Genomic DNA, 18,550 nt, shown 5'->3' with positions numbered 1-18,550 from the left:
CATTCCTACCTCTTCTTTCTTCCCATTTTACTAAAGGCCACCTCCGTCTACCCAGGCGCTCAGGCAAATAAATGCCTGCTGTCATCTTTGATTCATCCTCCCTTGTCAAGCCTGAGCTAGAACTGTGGACCTGTAGCATCTGTGAACACCTCTATCAAGGCACATACTTACCTTTTATTTATTTATTTTTTCTGAGGTAGGAACAATTAAGATCTAGTTTCCTAGAAAATTTGAAGTTTGTAATCCAGGATTGTTGTCTGTAATCACTATGCATTAGATCTCCCAGGTTTCTGTCCCCAGTGCCTCTGCCTCCCAAGCTCCTGGGAACCACCCCCATGCCCACTGTTTTCATGTGTTTGGGTTTTTTTAGAGTCTACATATAAAAGCTGTCCTATAGAATTTGTCTTTCTCTGTTTGAATTGTTTCACTTGTAATACCCTCAAGGCCATCCACAGTGGCCCAGAATGACAGAATTTCCTTCTTTCTCGTGGCTGGATGACATCCCATTGCATCTATATTCCACATCTTTTTTTTCCACTGTTGGACATTTCGGTTGTTTCCATCTCTTGGCTACTGTGAATAATGCTGCAGTGAACACGGCAGTGCAGAGATCTTTGAGAGATCTTGATTTTACTTCTTTTTCTATCCACTTTTCTTTATCTTCACTGCTGTTGTCCTGTGGTCCATTGTCTCTCCCCTAGAGCATGACAGGAGCCCCCTATTATATCTCCCTGTCTCCATTCTTGCCAGTAGCAATTAATTTTCTTGTAGCATTCTTAATTTTTATGTTAAAAATAACACATGTGCATTGTTCTTAGCTTTGTCATTAAAAACAGGAGTCCTGTGCCTCACCATCCCCCAGGGCAGTCATTCACAATTCATATTTAAGTTCAGAGCACTGAAAAGCTTATCCTGTATGGGATGGAGGGAGGACATGTTGACTGTGGCATGATCACAAAGAGTGTCTGTGACTGTAGGTCTTTTCATTTGTTGTGCTCAGAAAGTTAACTCTCTACCCTGGCAACAAGTATGAGGTGTGGATGCAACTCTTTCTTCCCAGCTAGCTACTGAATTTAGGGATGCGGTGTATTAAGTATAGCCCATATTTTCCTCATTGGGATGATATTCCATCATTGTCATGTAGTAAATTGCTATATAAGGCAAGTCTGTTACTACATTTTGTAAGGTTCTGCATGGTCTGGATGAATGCTCTGTTCACGCACCAGTGCCACACTGTTTTATTTTATTTTTTAAGATTTTATTTATATCTTCATGAGTGACAGAGAGAGAGAGAGAGAGAGAGAGAGAGACAGGCAGAGGGAGAAGCAGGCTCCACACAGGGAGCCTGATGTGGGACTCGACCCCGGGTCTCCAGGATCAGGCCAGGGCCGAAGGCAGCGCTAAACCGCTGAGCCACCCGGGCTGCCCTCCACACTGTTTTATAGTGTGTTTCATTACCTGGCACTTACTCTTCATTGCTATTCTTTTTCCAGTTTGCACCCTATTCCTTTTCGTTTATTTTTCCATGTAGATTTTGGAATCTTGACATTTAAACATTGATAGAGGAAGAATTTCCATGTTTTTGGAGTAGCATTTTCTTACCCAAGAACATGATAGGACTTTCCATTTGTTTTTTGTGCCCTTCAATGGTGTGTTAAACTTTTTAGTAGAGAAGTCTTGCATATTCCTTGTTAAGTTGATTCCTAGATATCTTTCCCTTTTAATTATGGGAAAATACACATAAAATTTACTGTTTTAGCTATTTTTAAGTGTACCTTTCAGTGGCCTTATGTACATTTCATGTTGTTTGCTTGGTTACCTTCTCATTTGGGGTTTATTCTTGTTGGGGTCTTCTATCTTCAGCATGGTTATCTTTTCATGGGAAATCCATCTGTAAATTTCTAAATTTGTTAATTTTTATACCACTACTTATTTCTCTCATTATCTCTGATAGTTTTTTAGTTGGCACGCTTCATGAAGGAATGGATTGTGAAGAATACAGTCTGTGTTTGCACACGCTTGTAGTTTTACCCCTTCCTTCCCATTTTTATACTTCTTTTTTTTTTTTCCTTTCATCCCATTGCCTGAGTGATACCTTTGGTGAACAGCAGTTATGCTGGTTGGCAACCTCACCTCATTCCTGATTTTTCACAGGGATGCCTCCAGTGGTTGCCCGTTTGGCATGACACTTGTTTTGGAGCTGACATGTGTCTTGTGGTAGGGGGGCAACTTTTTTGTTTAACAAATAATCTAAATAATGTGGCCGAATCAAAAATATATACAAATATGTCTGTGAACTTTTATTGGCCAAATAGTTGCTACATTGACCGCCTTTGGTTAATTCATTTAATTAATCAGTGCATTACATTAATTTCTTTTGTTCCCTTTGTTTTTCAGTGGTCTGATAAACCCTGCGTACCCCATTTGCTTCAGAGGGACAGTTACTATGTCTATACCCAGCAAGAGCTTAAAGAGAAGCTGTATCAAGAAATCATATCATACTTTGACAAAGGCAAAGTGAGTGTTCATTTGTTTGTTTTCATGTTGGGGGAAGTAAGACATTGACTGCAATATCGCAGTTTTGTTTTGTTTTGTTTTGTTTTAAAGATTTTATTTATTTGACAGAGAGCGCATGTTCATGCACAAGCAGGGGACTGGACAGAGGGCTAGGGAGAAGCAGGCTCCCCACTGAGCAGAGAGCCCAACATGGGGCTCTGTCCCAGGACCCTGAGATCATGACCCAAACCGAAGACAGATGCATAATGGACAGAGCCACGCAGGTGCCCCTCACAGTGCAGTTCTGATGCTAACTACCCACAGCATAGATCCCTCAGGTTAAGGCAAATAGTCCCTAGTAAGACAGCCCCCACTTCAGACACCAGCCACAGTTCAGGGGTCTCTGGGCCACCCACATGTATCGCCAGTTAATGATAAATTGGGGGAGGGTGTCCTCTGAACCCTTCAAATTTGATAATATGCTGGGACGACTAACAAAACTTGGAAAGATGTCATGCTTACAATCACAGTTTTATCTTCAAGGACACAAATCAGAACCAACCTATTGCAGAAATACACAGGGCAGGGTCTAGGAGCATTCCAGATGCAGAGCTTCTGTGCCCTCTCCCTGTGGATTCAGGGCACGTCACCCTCCCAGCAAATTGATGTGTCCACCATTAAGAATCTCACCTGAGCCTCTGTGCATTTTTTTGGGGGGGTTCCATTTGAAGGCTTCATTGGTTGAATCTTTGGCTGCATGAGTGAAGAACTCAGTCTCCAGAAGCCTTTTACTCCCAGAAGATCCAGCTGATACATGCTGCTCAAGGCCCCAATCTTCTAATCCCACGGACTACAGACTACAGTTCTGGCAAGGCCAGCCCCCATTCTGAGACTATCTAGGGACCCACTGTGAGTCATCTTTTTAGTATCAGCTCAGGTGTGGTCTGAGGGGCCCATCAGAAACAACAAAGACACTCCCTTCACTGGAAAAATTCCTGGGGTTTAGAAGCTCCCTCCCAGAAACTTGGGACAAAGATCAAATTCTTGATTTTAGAACAATGACTCATGACTTTTTATTATTCCCATGTGTTTCTTTGAATTCTGTTATTTTTATTTATTTTGTCTATTTTTTTTTAATTTTATTTATTTATGAGAGACAGAGAGAGAGAGAGAGAGAGAGAGAGGCAGAGACACAGGCAGAGAGAGAGAGAGAGAGAGAGGCAGAGACACAGGCAGAGGGAGAAGCAGGCTCCATGCAGGGAGCCCGACATGAGACTGGATCCCGGGTTCCAGGATCAGAGCCTAGGCTGAAGGCAGTGCTAAACTGCTAAGCTACCGGGGCTGCCTGAATTCTGTTATTTTTAATGGGAGAGCAGATGGATAGATAAATTAAGGTAAAGAAGTCAGTAAAAATCAGTTATGTTGAGGACACTTAGCTCAGTGGAGCCCAGGGCCCCTCTTTCCATAACCGTAATTTACCTTTCTAATATTGCTGAATGCCAGGAGCTAGGACCATCATTTTCAGTGTATTCTCTAGAGATTGTTGGCCTGCACCTGGTACACATCCCACCCCCAGGCCACCACTTGCCTAGCACCATAGGTAACAAGCAACATAATTGCCCAGGGGCTCTCATAAAGATAAACATGTGAACTAAGCAGGAAGGTATTGAGTCTCTGATCAACTGGACAAAGCATATCTAGCTGAAAGGCTTTTAAAATGGGGAAAAAATACAGAAGGGGGAGGGGGAGGAAGAAAAATCCCGCATGCTATCAAAACAAAACAGATCCTAGATTTGACTGTATCAGAGGCCTGGAAAGTTCTTACAGACTGCTGCCTCCACCCACTATTCCTGATTTAGTAGTAGAAGCCTATTGGTTAAATAAATAAATAAGCCAAGGCAACCTTTGGAATGTGAAAGGATATTTGCAAATGACGCGTCTGATAAAAGGTTAGTATCTAAAATCTATAAAGAACTTACCAAGCTCAACACACAGAAAACAAATATTCCAGTTAAGAAATGGGCAGAAGACATGAATAGACATTTTTCCAAAGAAGACTTCCAGATGGCCAACAGACACATGAAAAGATGCTCAGCATCACTCATCATCAGGGAAATACAAATCAAAACTACAATGAGGTATCACTTCACACCTGTCAGAATGGCTAAAATTCACAACACAGGAAACGACAGATGTTGGTGAGGATGTGGAGAAAGGGGAACCCTCTTGCATGTTGGTGGGAATGCAAACTGCTGCAGCCACTCTGGAAAAACAGTATAAAGGTTCCTCAGAAAGTTAAAAATAGAACTACCCTATGACACAGCAATTGCACTACTAGGTATTTATCCAAAAGATAGAAATGTAGTGATTCAAAAGGGTACACGCTCCCCTAGTGTTTATAGCAGAATTATCAACAATAGCCAAATTGTGGAAAAAGTGCAGATGTCTCCCAACTGATGAATGGATAAAGAAGATGTGGTATGTATCTGCAATGGATAAATGAAACCTTACCATTTGCAATGACAGGATGGAGCTAGAGTGTATTATGCTCAGCACAATAAGTCAGAGAAAGACAAATAACCATCATGATTTCACTTATATGTGGAATTTAAGAAACAAAATAGGTGAACATAGGAGAAAAAAAAGAAAGAGGCAAACCATAAAACAGACTCTTAACTATCGAGAACAGAGGGTTGCTAGAGGGGAGGTGGGGGGATGGGGTAACTGGGTGATGGGCATTAAGGAGGGCACGTGATATGATGAGCACTGGGTGTTATATGTAAATAATGAATCACTACATTCTACTTCTAAAAATAATATTACACTAAATGTTAACTAACGAATTTAAATAAAAACTTGAAACAAAAATTAATTTTTAAAAAAAGGCAGATAATCATCATGATAAAATAGTTACCATCTATTTAGTGCTAGTTACTGTTTGGGGTAATTTCCAGACTTTTTTTCCCCAGTTTAATTCACCCTAAAGCCCTATTAGGTAGATATATCTTTTTCACAAATGAAAAACTTGAGGCCCAGAGAGCAAGTATATTTGCTCAAACTCTTTGGTCTCTGCACCCCTTTTCCCTCTTAAAAATTATCAAGGATCCCAAAGAGCTTGTTTTCACATGGATTACATCTATTGATACTAAGAGTATACTTAGAAATTAGACAGAAAATAATAAGTATTTACTTATTTGTTAACAACAAACTTTTCACTATTAATATAATCGTATTTATTAAAAAATTACTATATTTTCCAAAAAAATTAGTGATATGAGTGACCTTGTTTGACATGTTTGCAACACATCTCTTTAGCGTCTGGCTTAGTAGGAGATGGCAGAATTCTCGTATCTGCTTCTACAGCCTACTGTGGTATTACATGTTCTGTAGCTTGTGGAAAACCCCACTGTATGAGAGAATGAGGATTGAGAAAGGCAAATGATATTATTATTACTAAGATGATAATTTTGACCTTATGGACCCCATGAGGTCTCTTGGAGACTCCCAGAGACCAGGGACCACACTTTGAGAAGCTGTGTGCCAGGCTGTTGCCCTGTTAACTGGCATAACTAGTATTTGGGGAAATGAGAGAACTTGACTTTTTTGATACTGTTGATGGGCTTCCTGCTCCAGGCCCAATCAATCTGGAATGATTTCCATATGGCACATTTCAGAGCCTTTTCAGAGATCCAGGCCCTAAAATTGCAAAGGGGGCAAATTTGGCAAAATTTGATTTTAAAAAACTTAATTTAAAAATGTTTTACAACTGTATATGAACTGCACATACATTCTTTCAGCAGTCAGAAACAATGGAACACAGCACCTGGTTAATAAGAATCAAGTAGGAAATTATCAGATGCTGTGTTATTATTTGGCTCAGATACCAAATATGTGAAGTAGGCCATAACTTACATGGTCACAAGTACTCTAAGGCATTTTTCTTAAAACTCTGTTTGACGAAGTAGGTAGTTTGGTCAGAAGTAGGGAATTAACCCTCAAAATTGGAGAAACAGTTTACTAAGTTCTAGACAACAGAATAGTTAGCCTTTCTTCCATTTTTCCCCTCCTCCCAAGCAATCTGATTCAAAGCACACATGCACACAAAACACACACACACCCCAGAGCCAGCACTAGAACCAACACCAACTTCCTTTCCCCTCCAACAAGACTTTCATGCTCTCGGAACCCAGGCTTTGCAACTGGTTCCTCTCCGCTCTCAGTGGTCTTAATGCTTTGCCCTTTAAATGCAGTATTGCTTTGTTTGGGACACATAGCATTCTTCATGTTCTTGCAAACAGAATTACAGAAGATGCCCCTGGCAAAGCAGCCAAGATACAGTAGCTTTATCATGTCAGAAGAAAAGGTTTCATTGATCCAGGAGGTGAGGCGTGGTGAGAATATCTGCAGAAACTCAACCCACCCGAGTCCTTAGTCATTGTCAGAGGCTCTCCCATGGCTTTCACAGATCAGTGACTACTTTGTTCACCACTCATAACCCTACTTTTCTTTTTCCAAAGATGTGGGAGAAGGCCATCAAGCTGAGCAAAGAATTGGCTGAGACATATGAGAGCAAAGTATTTGACTACGAGGGCCTTGGCAACCTTCTGGTGAGTCCGGGTCAGAATGTGTCAAGTGCCAACAGGCGTACTAAAATTTGTGTTTGTGAAAATGTTTTTGTACGTTTGAGAAAGTCAAGATAAACAATGTTGTTTACAATGGAAAAGTAAACCTTAAAAGAAAAATGAAAAAAAAAAAGATGAGGTCCAAAAGGTGTTATCATTATTCCTCCAGATTATCTGTGCTAAAGGGCTCCAGATCCTTGCCTATAGACCTTTCTCCCTTCTCGGTGCCTTTTGTTTCTCTAGGGTAGGGACCCTCCATGTTCCTGACCCATCTCCCCTTTACCCTCTCAGTTACTCTGCCTTCTGTGAACACTATACATATTTCAAATATTTTCTGACATCTTCTGTTCATCAAAATTACTTGTTTGTGGTTCACATCCTCAGGGTCTGCTGAATGAATGAACTGCTAACCTTTGAGCTTTGGGGAGTTTTGCTTTTTTGTGCATGTGTTTTTGGTTTTTTTTTTGGGGGGGGGTGGTTTGCTTTTTTTTCCTCCCTTGTGCACATTTTGCTAAGTTGTAAAATGCTTCTGCTGGATCTTGATTCTCAGATTTTGCCTCCCTCCTCCCAAAATGTCACTAGGGTGCTATACTTTTACAGTTCCATGAACTTATGTGTTAGTCCTGGCCATTGGCACAAGTCAACTATTTAAAAACCATATAGCAAAACAAAAATAACCCGTCTAAAAATGTCCAGTGGTGGGCCAGCACACATTGCATTTGATAATTTTTAGTAACAGAATCGCAAAACATCAGGTCACCCATTGTTATGTAGTAATAACGGTTGACCTTTGAACAATGTGGGGTGGGGAGCTTAGGGGTGCCAATCCCCCCACCAACTGTTGAAAATCCAGCATATAACTTTGACTCCCCTCAAACTGAACTACTGATAGCCTATTATTGACTAGAAGCCTTATTGATAACATGGACAATTGATCAACTACATACCTTGTATATGTATTATATGCTATGTCCTTACAATAAAGTAAGCTAGAGAGAAATGTTAAGAAAATTGAAAGGAAGAAAAAATGTTCCCAGTACTATACTGTATGTATCAAAAATATCTGCATGTAAGTGGATTCATACATTTTAAACACCTGTTGTTCAAGGGTCAAGCGTAGTTTATTTGAGGGGAGAGTTGTCAAGGTAACTTTGAAAAGAACTTGCTGGTGTGTTGTACCATCTTCTGCTACATACACACAAAAATCACTTTAAATTTCATGAACTAAATGGAGCTGTTAGTGATAGAACACGTTACCCTGCTACAAAAATATTGTGCTAGAAACCTTCACCTAAATAAAGTATGTAATACAGTCGTGGGACCTAGGGGGGCCTAGGGACATGCCCCAGAGACCCCAGGTCTGGCTACCTATTTTTCTTCCTTTAAGGCTTGCCCTCAGCCCTGGCTGGGAAACCTGTTCCCCTGGGAAGGATTAAAGCTAGGGCTGGGACCAGATACTGAAAAACAGAACATCACCACCACCTTCTGGGCACTTGTTGCTGAGCCAAGGACTTTTATCTAAACCACCTGTGTGAACCAAAAAGTTCTTTATCTTCTTTTCTCACGTCTCTGTTTAAGTGCAGCCACCCTCTGTGAATCTCAGAGAGGGCTTTTTAACCTTTTGGGGGTACTGAACCCTCTTCAGGAAGCGGGTGATAGCTACACACCACACGGCCTCCCTCCACAGAGGAATGCAAAGGCGAGCATCTTCCCACAGGCAACGTCAGAGATTGCCAGACCCTCTGAGGCTCATTCACGGGCCCAGGTCCAAACTCTTCCATCCCAGAAAGGGATAACTTTTTGGCCTACAAGATAATTTCCTAAGACTTTTCATTTGTGTGTTGGCCCATGGGAAACAACAAAGCAAATAGTCTGATCTTCCCCACCCCTCCGTGGTGCCCTTGTAACCTCCCTGTGGAATGTCTTATTTTGTTTTCCAGAAAAAAAGAGCCTCATTTTATGAGAACATCATTAAAGCAATGAGGCCTCAACCTGAATACTTTGCTGTTGGATACTACGGACAGGGCTTTCCTTCTTTCCTCCGGGTAAGAAACCTCAGGGTGGTCCTCCAAGCCATTAAGCCATGCAGTCCGAAGGAGGGAGGGTCTTCATCTCTTTTCCAGATGGACCTTGTGTGTTAGCAGCTGGAGGCCTGAGTTCTCACTGTGGGAGGTCGGGGAGGGAAACCACTTCCTGCGTGGCCGGCCTCTTCACCCCACACCCCCAGCCTTGGGGTTTCTGGCAGCTTTTTTGTAAAATGACTTTTCCCAGGTGGAATGAAAAAGGGAAAAACAGAACCATCCCCTCCACTGGTCTGCTGCTACAGCTCAGGCTGGGGAAAAGTGTGGATTGATGTATTTAGTTGTTTATTTTATTTCCAGCCAGAGCCAGTTTGAAAGCAAATATCCCGAGGACAAGACTACGAAAGTTTCACAAAAATAAAAACAGGTGTTGTAATAGTGAGAAGGACCATGTGTTTTCTTCCTTCTCAAAATTTTCTTATGTGATACCGATTTTAAAATCTAAAAACCAAAATCTTATTCCCTCCTACCCCTCACTCCCCCTGCACTCACAAAGGAAGCCTCTGTAGAGCTGGCTGTATTTAAACACATTATCCACTTTCCTTCCGCTGATTTAAGAAAAAGTGAGAAAGGAAGCACTTTACATTTCTCATAGTGCTCAATGAGGAGGAAACTCATTCATTCAGTAACTATTTACTGAGCACCTACTGTGTGCCAGGCACATACAAGGCAGATAATAATCAGATATGGTCCTTACTCTCGTGGAACTTACAGCCTCATGAGTGTAATGTTAATAGTCACACAAATGAATGGAAATTGAAACTGACCAAGAGGGGTATTCTAGGTTATAAGACTTGGTTAACCAGGGAGTATTTACCCAAGTAACATAAAAACTTATGTTCACACGAAAAAAAATTGCACATGATTGTCTATAGCACCATTATTTATAATCAACCAAACACTGGATACAACTCACATGTCCCTCAATTGGTGAAGGAATAAACAAACTGTGGGATAGCCAAACAATGGAATTCTACACTGTAATAAAAAGGAATAAACTCCTGGTACACAAGCATGTGGATGAGTCTCTGATGCATTGTGCCAAGTAAAAGAACTTAGATCATAAAGTCTACATACTTGGATTTTATTTCTATGGCATCTGGCCAAACCAACATTTACAGTAGAGGTAGAGACAAGAGGCATCATCATTTTGTATTTGTGGGTGAGGGTTGGGTTTCAGAGGCATGGGGAAATTTTTGGGTGGTGAAACTGTTCTGTATTTTGATTATGATCATGGTTATGTTTGTCAAAAGTCACAGAATTTTACACTAAAGAGGGTAGATCTTACTATATGTAAATTATGCCTGAAGTTTTTTTAAGAGTCAGGAAAGACTTCCCAGGGAATTTCTGCTTTGGCTGCAATTTGAAAGGCAAGCTTGGAGTTACAGAGATAAAGGTGGTAGGAAAAAAGCCTTCCAGGCAGAGGAAGTGGCCAACAAGAGCACGGCAGTGCCCAGGAATGAAAGACCAGTGCGGGACCAAAGGCAGTAGGGTGTGCGGGGAGTTGCAGCACGGGCTGTGGGGAGAGCACCTATGGCGGGGCCGTGGGGTTGCCCTGGCTGTTTTGTCAGCATCCCAAAAGCAGGAGGGATTCCTCTCATTTTGGATTCTGTGTGCTGGCAAGGTCATCATCTGGCTGGTACGGACAGTGGTTGGATGTATATAGATAGCCACTAGAGACTATTGCAGATGTTGAGAGAAGGAAGGGAAGGCAGGTCGTCCTTAGGAAGTGGCTTTAGAGAAAAATGGAAAGATTTAGAATGACAGAGTAATGGCATTTGATGATTATTGTTGGGACATGTGGGTGAGGAAGGAGGGAGGTGACAAGAATGATTTCTAGGAAAAAAAAAAAAAGAATGATTTCTAGGTTTCTGGCTGCATAACTGGAAGGACTGTGGAGCCATCCACTAAGACAGCAAGACTAGAAAAGAATAGAGTCCATTCACTGAATAAATATTTATATATTTATTGAACTCTTACTCTGGGCCTTGCTGTTTTATAGGCTTGGGGGCACAGTCCCAAACAACCCAAATCCTTGAAATTATGGAATTTATATTCTAGTTTGGAGACACACAAAAAGTAAGTGAAACATTTAGCACATCTGATAGCCTAGAACAGTGCCACACCCCGTGTAGACACTCCATAAGTATCATGGAGAAAATGTCGGGGCAGGTGAAGAGAGAGGCAGGTGATGGGGGTGGAGTTGCAACTTTAAGTAGAGTGAATGGAAGATATCAGTAAGAAAATGACATCTGAGCAAAAATTTGGAAGAGGTGAGGGAATAAGCGAGGTGACCATTAAGAGTTGAGATGTGGTGCAAGGTGCAAAAGCCAAGAGGTTGGAGGATTGTGAACAAGAGGGCAAGTAGGGAAGGATGGGTAGGTGGCTTGGTTCCCAGTCACAGATGGCCTTTCAGATCTTTATACATTCTTCATGTAAGTCTGGCTTGGACCATCCTTGGTGTGAGGTGCATTTGGAACATCCAAAAGATGAGAGTCAACAATTTGGTACAACGGACCCAGAACTCAGTTTCCAGACTGGAGATGAAGTTGGTGGCTTATTCAAGGTTGGATGGGATAGTGCAGGGAAAGAGAATGGACCACCAAGAGGAGAGGGTCTGGAAAGGAGCCTTGTAGTGGGTTCTAGTCTGAAATTGGCTGTCAGTCTCGGTGGGCCAGTCCCGATAAGGCTGTGGCGCCTGCTGGCCGAGTGTGTGTGTGTGTGTGTGTGTGTGTGTGTGTGTGTGTGTGAAAGAGAGAGAGAGATTGTGTGTGTGTGTGTGAAAGAGAGAGAGAGATTGCTGTGTCACATGAGCTAAAGGACATGAGCTGGAGACAGCACCAATTCAGTGCAAAGATTAGATTTTCAGGTTGAGAGAGTGGGGTCTCCATCATCTGCTGGGTGACTGTATGATTTTAACCAAATCCTGAAACTTCCAAGTTCTCTGCTGTGTAAGTTAGAGAAATACTGCCCACGTCACAGGGCTGCTTCGGAATGAATAGCGTACCAGCGTGCTTTATAAACTGTAACGTGGTTTGTGGGTGTCCTGTGTTGTCAGAGTGCACGGAAGCATGTAAAATCCTCGGAATGATGTAGCCTACATGCCCTTCTGTGTTGTGGATCATTTTGCCAAATTTAGATATTTAGAATATCTAAAACTGCGTCTTCCTCTTCACCTCCTACCACCACCACCACCACCACCACCAGCCCGCCCCAGCCAGGCCTCCTCCTCCCCTGCTTCTGGCAGCGGCACCACTGCCCTTCCTGCTCCAGGGCCAGCCACCTCAGAATCCTCGGTGATCTGCCCCCCCCCCCCCCCATCTTCTTTGCCCTTCACCAGACACCAGGGTCAGACTCCAGATCCTGCAGCTTCTCCTTCTCCCACTCAGGCCTGCCCAGGATTCCAATGGTTGGCAACACACCCCACTACCTGCTGAGGTTGTTACACTACTGCTTTCATCACGTCGCTCCCTCCTGCCAGAACCTCCAGTGAGTTCCCTGGACTGTGGGAACTGAAGCCTGCCTTCCAGTGTTCTGGTTCATCCACTTACTTTCTTCTAGCTCCATTCCAGACTTTCTGCTCGGTGGCCCCATCCTTTTCCCTTGCCCTGCTGGTTGACCACCCCTTCTCTTTCCCTCTTCTTACACTCTCCCTCTATCTGGGCCTGGTCAATCCTGGGTCTTCCTTGAAGCCCTCTCTTTCAGGCCATGCTGGTCTGTGCTGACCTCATGCTTGTCTGTTCCCTTCACATTGCTGTCCACATCTTACATTCAGTGCTGCCATATACTCTGCTTCCTTACCTACTGCAGCTTTGCCCGAATGATCAAATTTCATAAGGCATGGATTAGTCACATAAATCTTTTCCAGCTTGGAAAAACGTCAGGGTCCATTCCAGAAGATGTGGCAATTTTTACTGCCATCAGTATTAATCCTAGGAGGTATAGCACCTTCATGCTACTTGCATGATATAAAATGTCATACTTCCTGGTTTTCTGTTTCTGTCCCCCAGAAGGTGTTTTTTGAGAGTAGGGTCAACATTATATCCCTAGTGTCTTAGCAAATCCACTGCTTGTCCAATACATATTTGTTACATGAGTAGACAAGGGATTTTTTAAAAAACATTTTCGAAGACAATATGGTCCCAAGGTTTAGTTAAAAATGGATCATGTATGGGCTGCCAAATCTGAGCACTCATCTGAGCAGCATCAGATGAGTAGGAACCTTCGAAACATGGCTGCATTTAAACTCGCATGGACAGCTGCAGCAAGGAGTCAGATTACACCCATGCCTGGAGCCTAGGAAATCTCTTTCTTAAAAAAAAATCCAATTTTATTAATTTTATTAAACATAAAGAGAATGTAGATTGAGATGGAGAGAATAGGATTTGGTGCAGTTAGATTCTGTGAGCCTTTGGTATTGCCATCCACAGTGACTTTCAGGATTGCCTGGGGACTGCTATAAATTATTTCTGTTCTCTGTTAACGGAGATTTGTTGTGTTCACTCTCTTCACACTTTGTTGTTCTCTAAGTCAGTGACATTCAAAGTGCTGGTCCACAGCCAGATCATGATAAGAGGACGGCTTGCACATGAATCAGTGCACTACCTTCCTTCATTGAGAAGGTCTTGCTATGAAAAAAAATCAGCTATGTTCCACAGCGTGCCTGGTGACATTGTGGATCCTGTACTAGGGCACAAGCTCATTTCCTTGTGGATCAGTGCAGACTGTTTGCAGACCAGCTGTGGTCATGGGGCCACATTGTGAGAAGCACTGTGGAGGCAGCTTTATGCCTGTGACTTAGCTCCCCCAGTAAAACGTGAACTCTTGCCAGATGTGATGGTTGCTGCAGGGTAGATATCTGGTGAGAACTTGCTGGTGGAATGCACTTCAGCCAGCTGTGCTAGGGAGGCCCGTAGCTTCCTCAGCACCAGGATCTCTAGTTGCCTCTTCACTCTTCACACATAATCACTCCCCTTGCTGTCTCTGATCTGCAGAACAAAATCTTCATCTACCGGGGGAAGGAGTATGAGAGGCGAGAAGACTTCAGCCTGAGGCTGCTGACCCAGTTCCCCAATGCCGAGAAGATGACCAGCACCACACCCCCGGGAGAGGAAATCAAATCAGTCCCCAAAGCAGTGTATCCTCGCCTTGTGGAGACATGGCCTGGCTCAGCCACAGAAGCTAAGGTTTCAGTCATGTCTCTGCACATGGTTATGTCCTGTGCTCTGACCACTCATTTAGCTGTTCTGCCTCAGTTTTCCATTCCTTGTAAAAGCTTTGGGACCCTGACATCCTTAGCTCATGGCTATGAAGTAAAGGAAATAGATAATAAGCAAATCTTGAATATGAAATGTTTTATAGCAATAGGGGGAGCTTGAGGATGACATGGACTGCTTGTTCAGAATTCTGGGTTCTGGGTAAAGTTATATAGCTCTTCTTTTGTCACAATGCAATGACTTATTGAAAAATTAATTATATACTTTCTTTAAAAAAAGAACAAACACCAAGAGGTCCATAACAAAATTATTTTTAACCTTTTTCATAAGTTTTGTGCTCAAATAAAAATGTTCTAAAATTGAACAGTTTTCAGAGAGAGGTGGATAAGCCAGAGCCAGTGCGGCAGGTAGATAATAAAACGGGCTCTGGAGCTAACGTTTGCCTGGGTTCGAGTCTCAGATTACGTCAACTTGGGCAAGTTCCTTGATTTCTCTGTGCCACAGTTTTCCCATCTACAAAATAAGGATGATGTTCATCCTTTCTCACAGAGTTCTTGTAAAGATTGAGTAAACATAGGTCAAATACTGGGAATAATACCTGGTACATAATAAAAAGTCAGTACATATTGGCCATTATTATACACCTAGGTTGGTAAGTAGCTATAGAAAGATCGTAGAAAGATCGACAATAATAATAACAGACCAGTAGACAGGCACACATGTAAGAGAGCAGCAGCCTGCTAATACATAGCAGGTGCTTGGAAAGGAATGGATCTTCTAGGATAAATCCTTGTTTGGGTTATATGGGTTCAGAAAAGAGTGGAGGTTCCTTCATGATATGGGAATGATGAGGTCTTCAGGAACTGGATTTAGGATTTCCTATCGCTGGGCCCTCAATCCGCTCTGTCAACTAGACCAGTGTAAGGCACAGCCCAGTGGTTCTCAGATTGTGTCATACAGAGAGATTCTAAGTCAGCAGCTGTGAATTCTAATACTGCATCTGAGTACATGTCCATGTGTTTCTGCGCCCAGGAGGCTGCACACTGCCCAGAAGTCCCGGCAGTCGCTGTTTTAACCAGACACAAGGCCTTAAACTTGAGTTTAAATGCTGTAGATTTTGAAACAGTATATTTGCACTGGCAAGAACAAAAAAAAAGTCATTTTTTTTTTTTAACTATCAAGTCCAAGAGACAGGTCTTCCCCCCCTGAGCTGGGTTTGAAGCCTGACTTCACCGTGAACCAGTTGTATGCTCTGGGTTTTCTCGGAGCCTTAAATTCTTCGTCTGTAGGAGATTTGTAACATCCGACTGTTTATTGTTGTGTTTATTGGTGGTAACATATTGAGAACCTAGTTCAGCACCCAGCTATGGCCCACCATAAACAAGGAAGATCCAAAGATACCAGAAGTTCCTACTGCGCAGGCTCTGGCATCTGGCTGTTTCAGAGGCCTGCTTGGCCAAAAGAAATGATTTAAAACTGTTTCAAATCCCTTTTCCTTGATATTTCACTGAAGCCTATTTTCCTGTGGCAAGATTGCTTGCCAGGGGTCTGACCTAAAAATGTCCTAGGATCATGATTTAATAAGGCATTTTGGTAATACATAAGGGAACCTCGCTTTCAGTGCAGTCCTGGCGTTCGGTAAAAAGGAATAATTAATGCAGGTGCCATTTCCATGCAAAGCAGGGAGAACAGGTGGTCCTTTCTGTGACAGCGTCATGGCCCTGCCCCTTTTCCTTCCTTAATGAGCTCCTCAGACATGCAGTGTTTCACCGTAAAGCCAGTGATGAGCCTGCCGCCCAGCTACAAGGACAAACCAGTTCCAGAGCAGATCTTAAAGTAAGTGGGGGTTTTTTGGTTTTAAAAACACTTTCCCTCTCACATACTTTATCTGGAGTACATCAAAACCAAAGTCTTGGAAGCGCCTGGGTGGCTCAGTCTGTGAAGCGCCAGACTCTTGATTTCAGCTCAGGTCATGATCTCAGGGTTGTGAGATCAAGCCCTGAGTTAGACTCCGCTGAGCACAGAGTCCACTTGATTCTCTCTCTCCCTCTCCCTTCACTCATGCACACTCTCCCTCAATCAGTAATCAACCAATAAAATCTTTAAAAAAACAAAAACAAAGCCTTAAACTCATTTGGAAGATCTTCTGTTGTCTTAAACCTCTGGGTCTTGTATAGCAGGATCCCGCAGACTGGGTGACTTATAAACAACAGCCACTTATTTCTCACAGTTTTTGGAGGCTAGGGAAGTCCAAGACACCAGCAGATGTGGTGTCTGGTGAGGACCTGCTTCCTGATTCACTGACTTCTTTCTCACTGTGTCTCACATGGCAGAAAAGGCGACAGAGCTCTCTGGATCTCTTTTATTAGGGCACTCATCCCATGCATGAGGGCTCCACCCTCATGACTGTGCACCTGCCACAGACACTGCTTCCTAATCCTATTGCATTGAGGGTCAGGATTTCCACATGTGAATTTTGGCATTCAGACCACAACTCTTTATTCTATTTTCAGTATAAAATAAGCCTGGTAACTCAAAAGAGATTTGGGAGGTCTTGGATTTTTTTTAGGCAGACAGAAGGAAATCAGGAATTTGACTGTTAGGTTTCAGATCTCCTGGGTTTTATTTCTACTCAGAAGCACTCTGAGAAGTGGGCTGACCTCACCTTGCCTGGTGGGGTCCCCAGTGATCAAAGGCCTCACGCTTTTTCCTGAGAAGATAAAATGCTAGTAGAATTGTGATAAAAACATACAAATGAAAACACAAACATGGATATAAATACATATACCTTTTTAAATAGTAAACTGGAATGGATTCATAAATAATAAAATTAAGATTAATAAAAATAAAATCAAATTGTACATCTCCTCCAGCCTTCACTAGGGAGACTGTTTTGAGATTGCTTAGTGGATAACACTTGGTCTGTGTAAGATGCGGCCCAGGTTTTACTGAAGTCTGAGCAAGGACTGCTTGTTCTAAGAGAAACTACAGCATTGTGGCCATGTCTTTCTCCAGCTACTACAGAGCCAATGAAGTGCAGCAATTCAGGTATTCCAGGCCATTCCGGAAAGGAGAAAAGGATCCAGACAATGAATTTGCTGTGAGTCCACCCTGTTTGCCCTCTAAAACAGCGTAAAGTTGACATCCAAATGAAGGCTTTCCACCTAACCAATGCAGACAACAGAAACGATGGCAGCCCTGGGGATAGAGGTGCTACATGCTTACTACTTAGACATCAGGCCATCCCAGTGGAAAACTCTAGACTGGAACCCACCCCAAAACTGGGCTCTACCATCGGGCTCCAGTGCTGCTGCCAGTATCAGCAAGTCACACTTCTCTGGACTTCACATTTCCCCTCTGGAGGGTCAGAGGCCCAAGTAGATGATCCCTGGTAGTTTTAAACCTCCAGAATCCTCAAAATATGGCCCATTCACTAAGGAAGCATTTGTGACTAGAATCTCACTGACCTCAAGCAGAGAGTGTTGCTCTTTTACCCAGGAAATGACATTTCCTATTTCCTTTCCTTCCACCAGACCATGTGGATTGAAAGGACCACATATACAACCGCGTATACCTTTCCTGGGATTCTCAAGTGGTTTGAAGTCAAACAAATTTCAACGGTGAGTCATCTGAAAGTGGAACTCAGAAAATTCTTTGTATCTCCAAATATAATAAGAGCCTTTGTTAAGTCCCCTTCTAGCCTCCTCTGGCCAACTTTGTTTTCCAAAAGAGAAATAAAAGGCGTCTTGTATAATAGAACTCCTTTGTACAACTGATGTTACAAGGCCAACCCTAAAGGTTACTCACAGTGAATGACTCTTTTATGAGCAAATGAGTCTTGTCTCCTCATGATCCTGCCAGTGCACCAAACCATTTTCGGAATGTCTCCTTTGAGTTTGCCGTCAATCACATTCTCTCCCAGAACGTTTCCTCTGCTTTCATTCGTGGCTAATCACATCACCAGTCATCCCAGACTCTTCCTTCTCCATCTTTCCCCAAAATTTCCCCCTTTACCTTTTTAAGATTCATTAAGTCTATTTTCTTTATTTCCAGCTCTACTACTGCCATACCCTGTTTTAGTCTCTCATTCATCTCTGGTGGATGCCATGGAAAAAGCCCCCTCGTTGGCCTCCTG

At 42.7% G+C, this 18,550-nt stretch overlaps 1 protein-coding gene across 1 annotated transcript in view; it reads left to right on the top strand.

Annotated features, from left to right (window-relative positions):
- DOCK5 (dedicator of cytokinesis 5) overlaps positions 1–18,550 on the top strand; it is a 211,206-nt gene that overhangs the window by 171,696 nt on the left and 20,960 nt on the right. Inside the window, exons 38-45 of the mRNA XM_049101457.1 lie at positions 2,398–2,517; positions 7,014–7,103; positions 9,059–9,163; positions 14,194–14,334; position 15,335; positions 16,170–16,251; positions 17,431–17,515; positions 17,949–18,035. Coding sequence (XP_048957414.1) covers positions 2,398–2,517; positions 7,014–7,103; positions 9,059–9,163; positions 14,194–14,334; position 15,335; positions 16,170–16,251; positions 17,431–17,515; positions 17,949–18,035 — 711 coding nt within the window. The remainder of the gene's footprint in view (positions 1–2,397; positions 2,518–7,013; positions 7,104–9,058; positions 9,164–14,193; positions 14,335–15,334; positions 15,336–16,169; positions 16,252–17,430; positions 17,516–17,948; positions 18,036–18,550) is intronic.

Source organism: Canis lupus, chromosome 25, assembly GCF_003254725.2.
Source record: "Canis lupus dingo isolate Sandy chromosome 25, ASM325472v2, whole genome shotgun sequence".
Classification (NCBI taxonomy): Eukaryota; Metazoa; Chordata; class Mammalia; order Carnivora; family Canidae; genus Canis; species Canis lupus.
The sequence above is the reverse complement of the archived record's forward strand: the minus strand, read 5'-3'. Positions and strand labels throughout refer to the sequence as shown.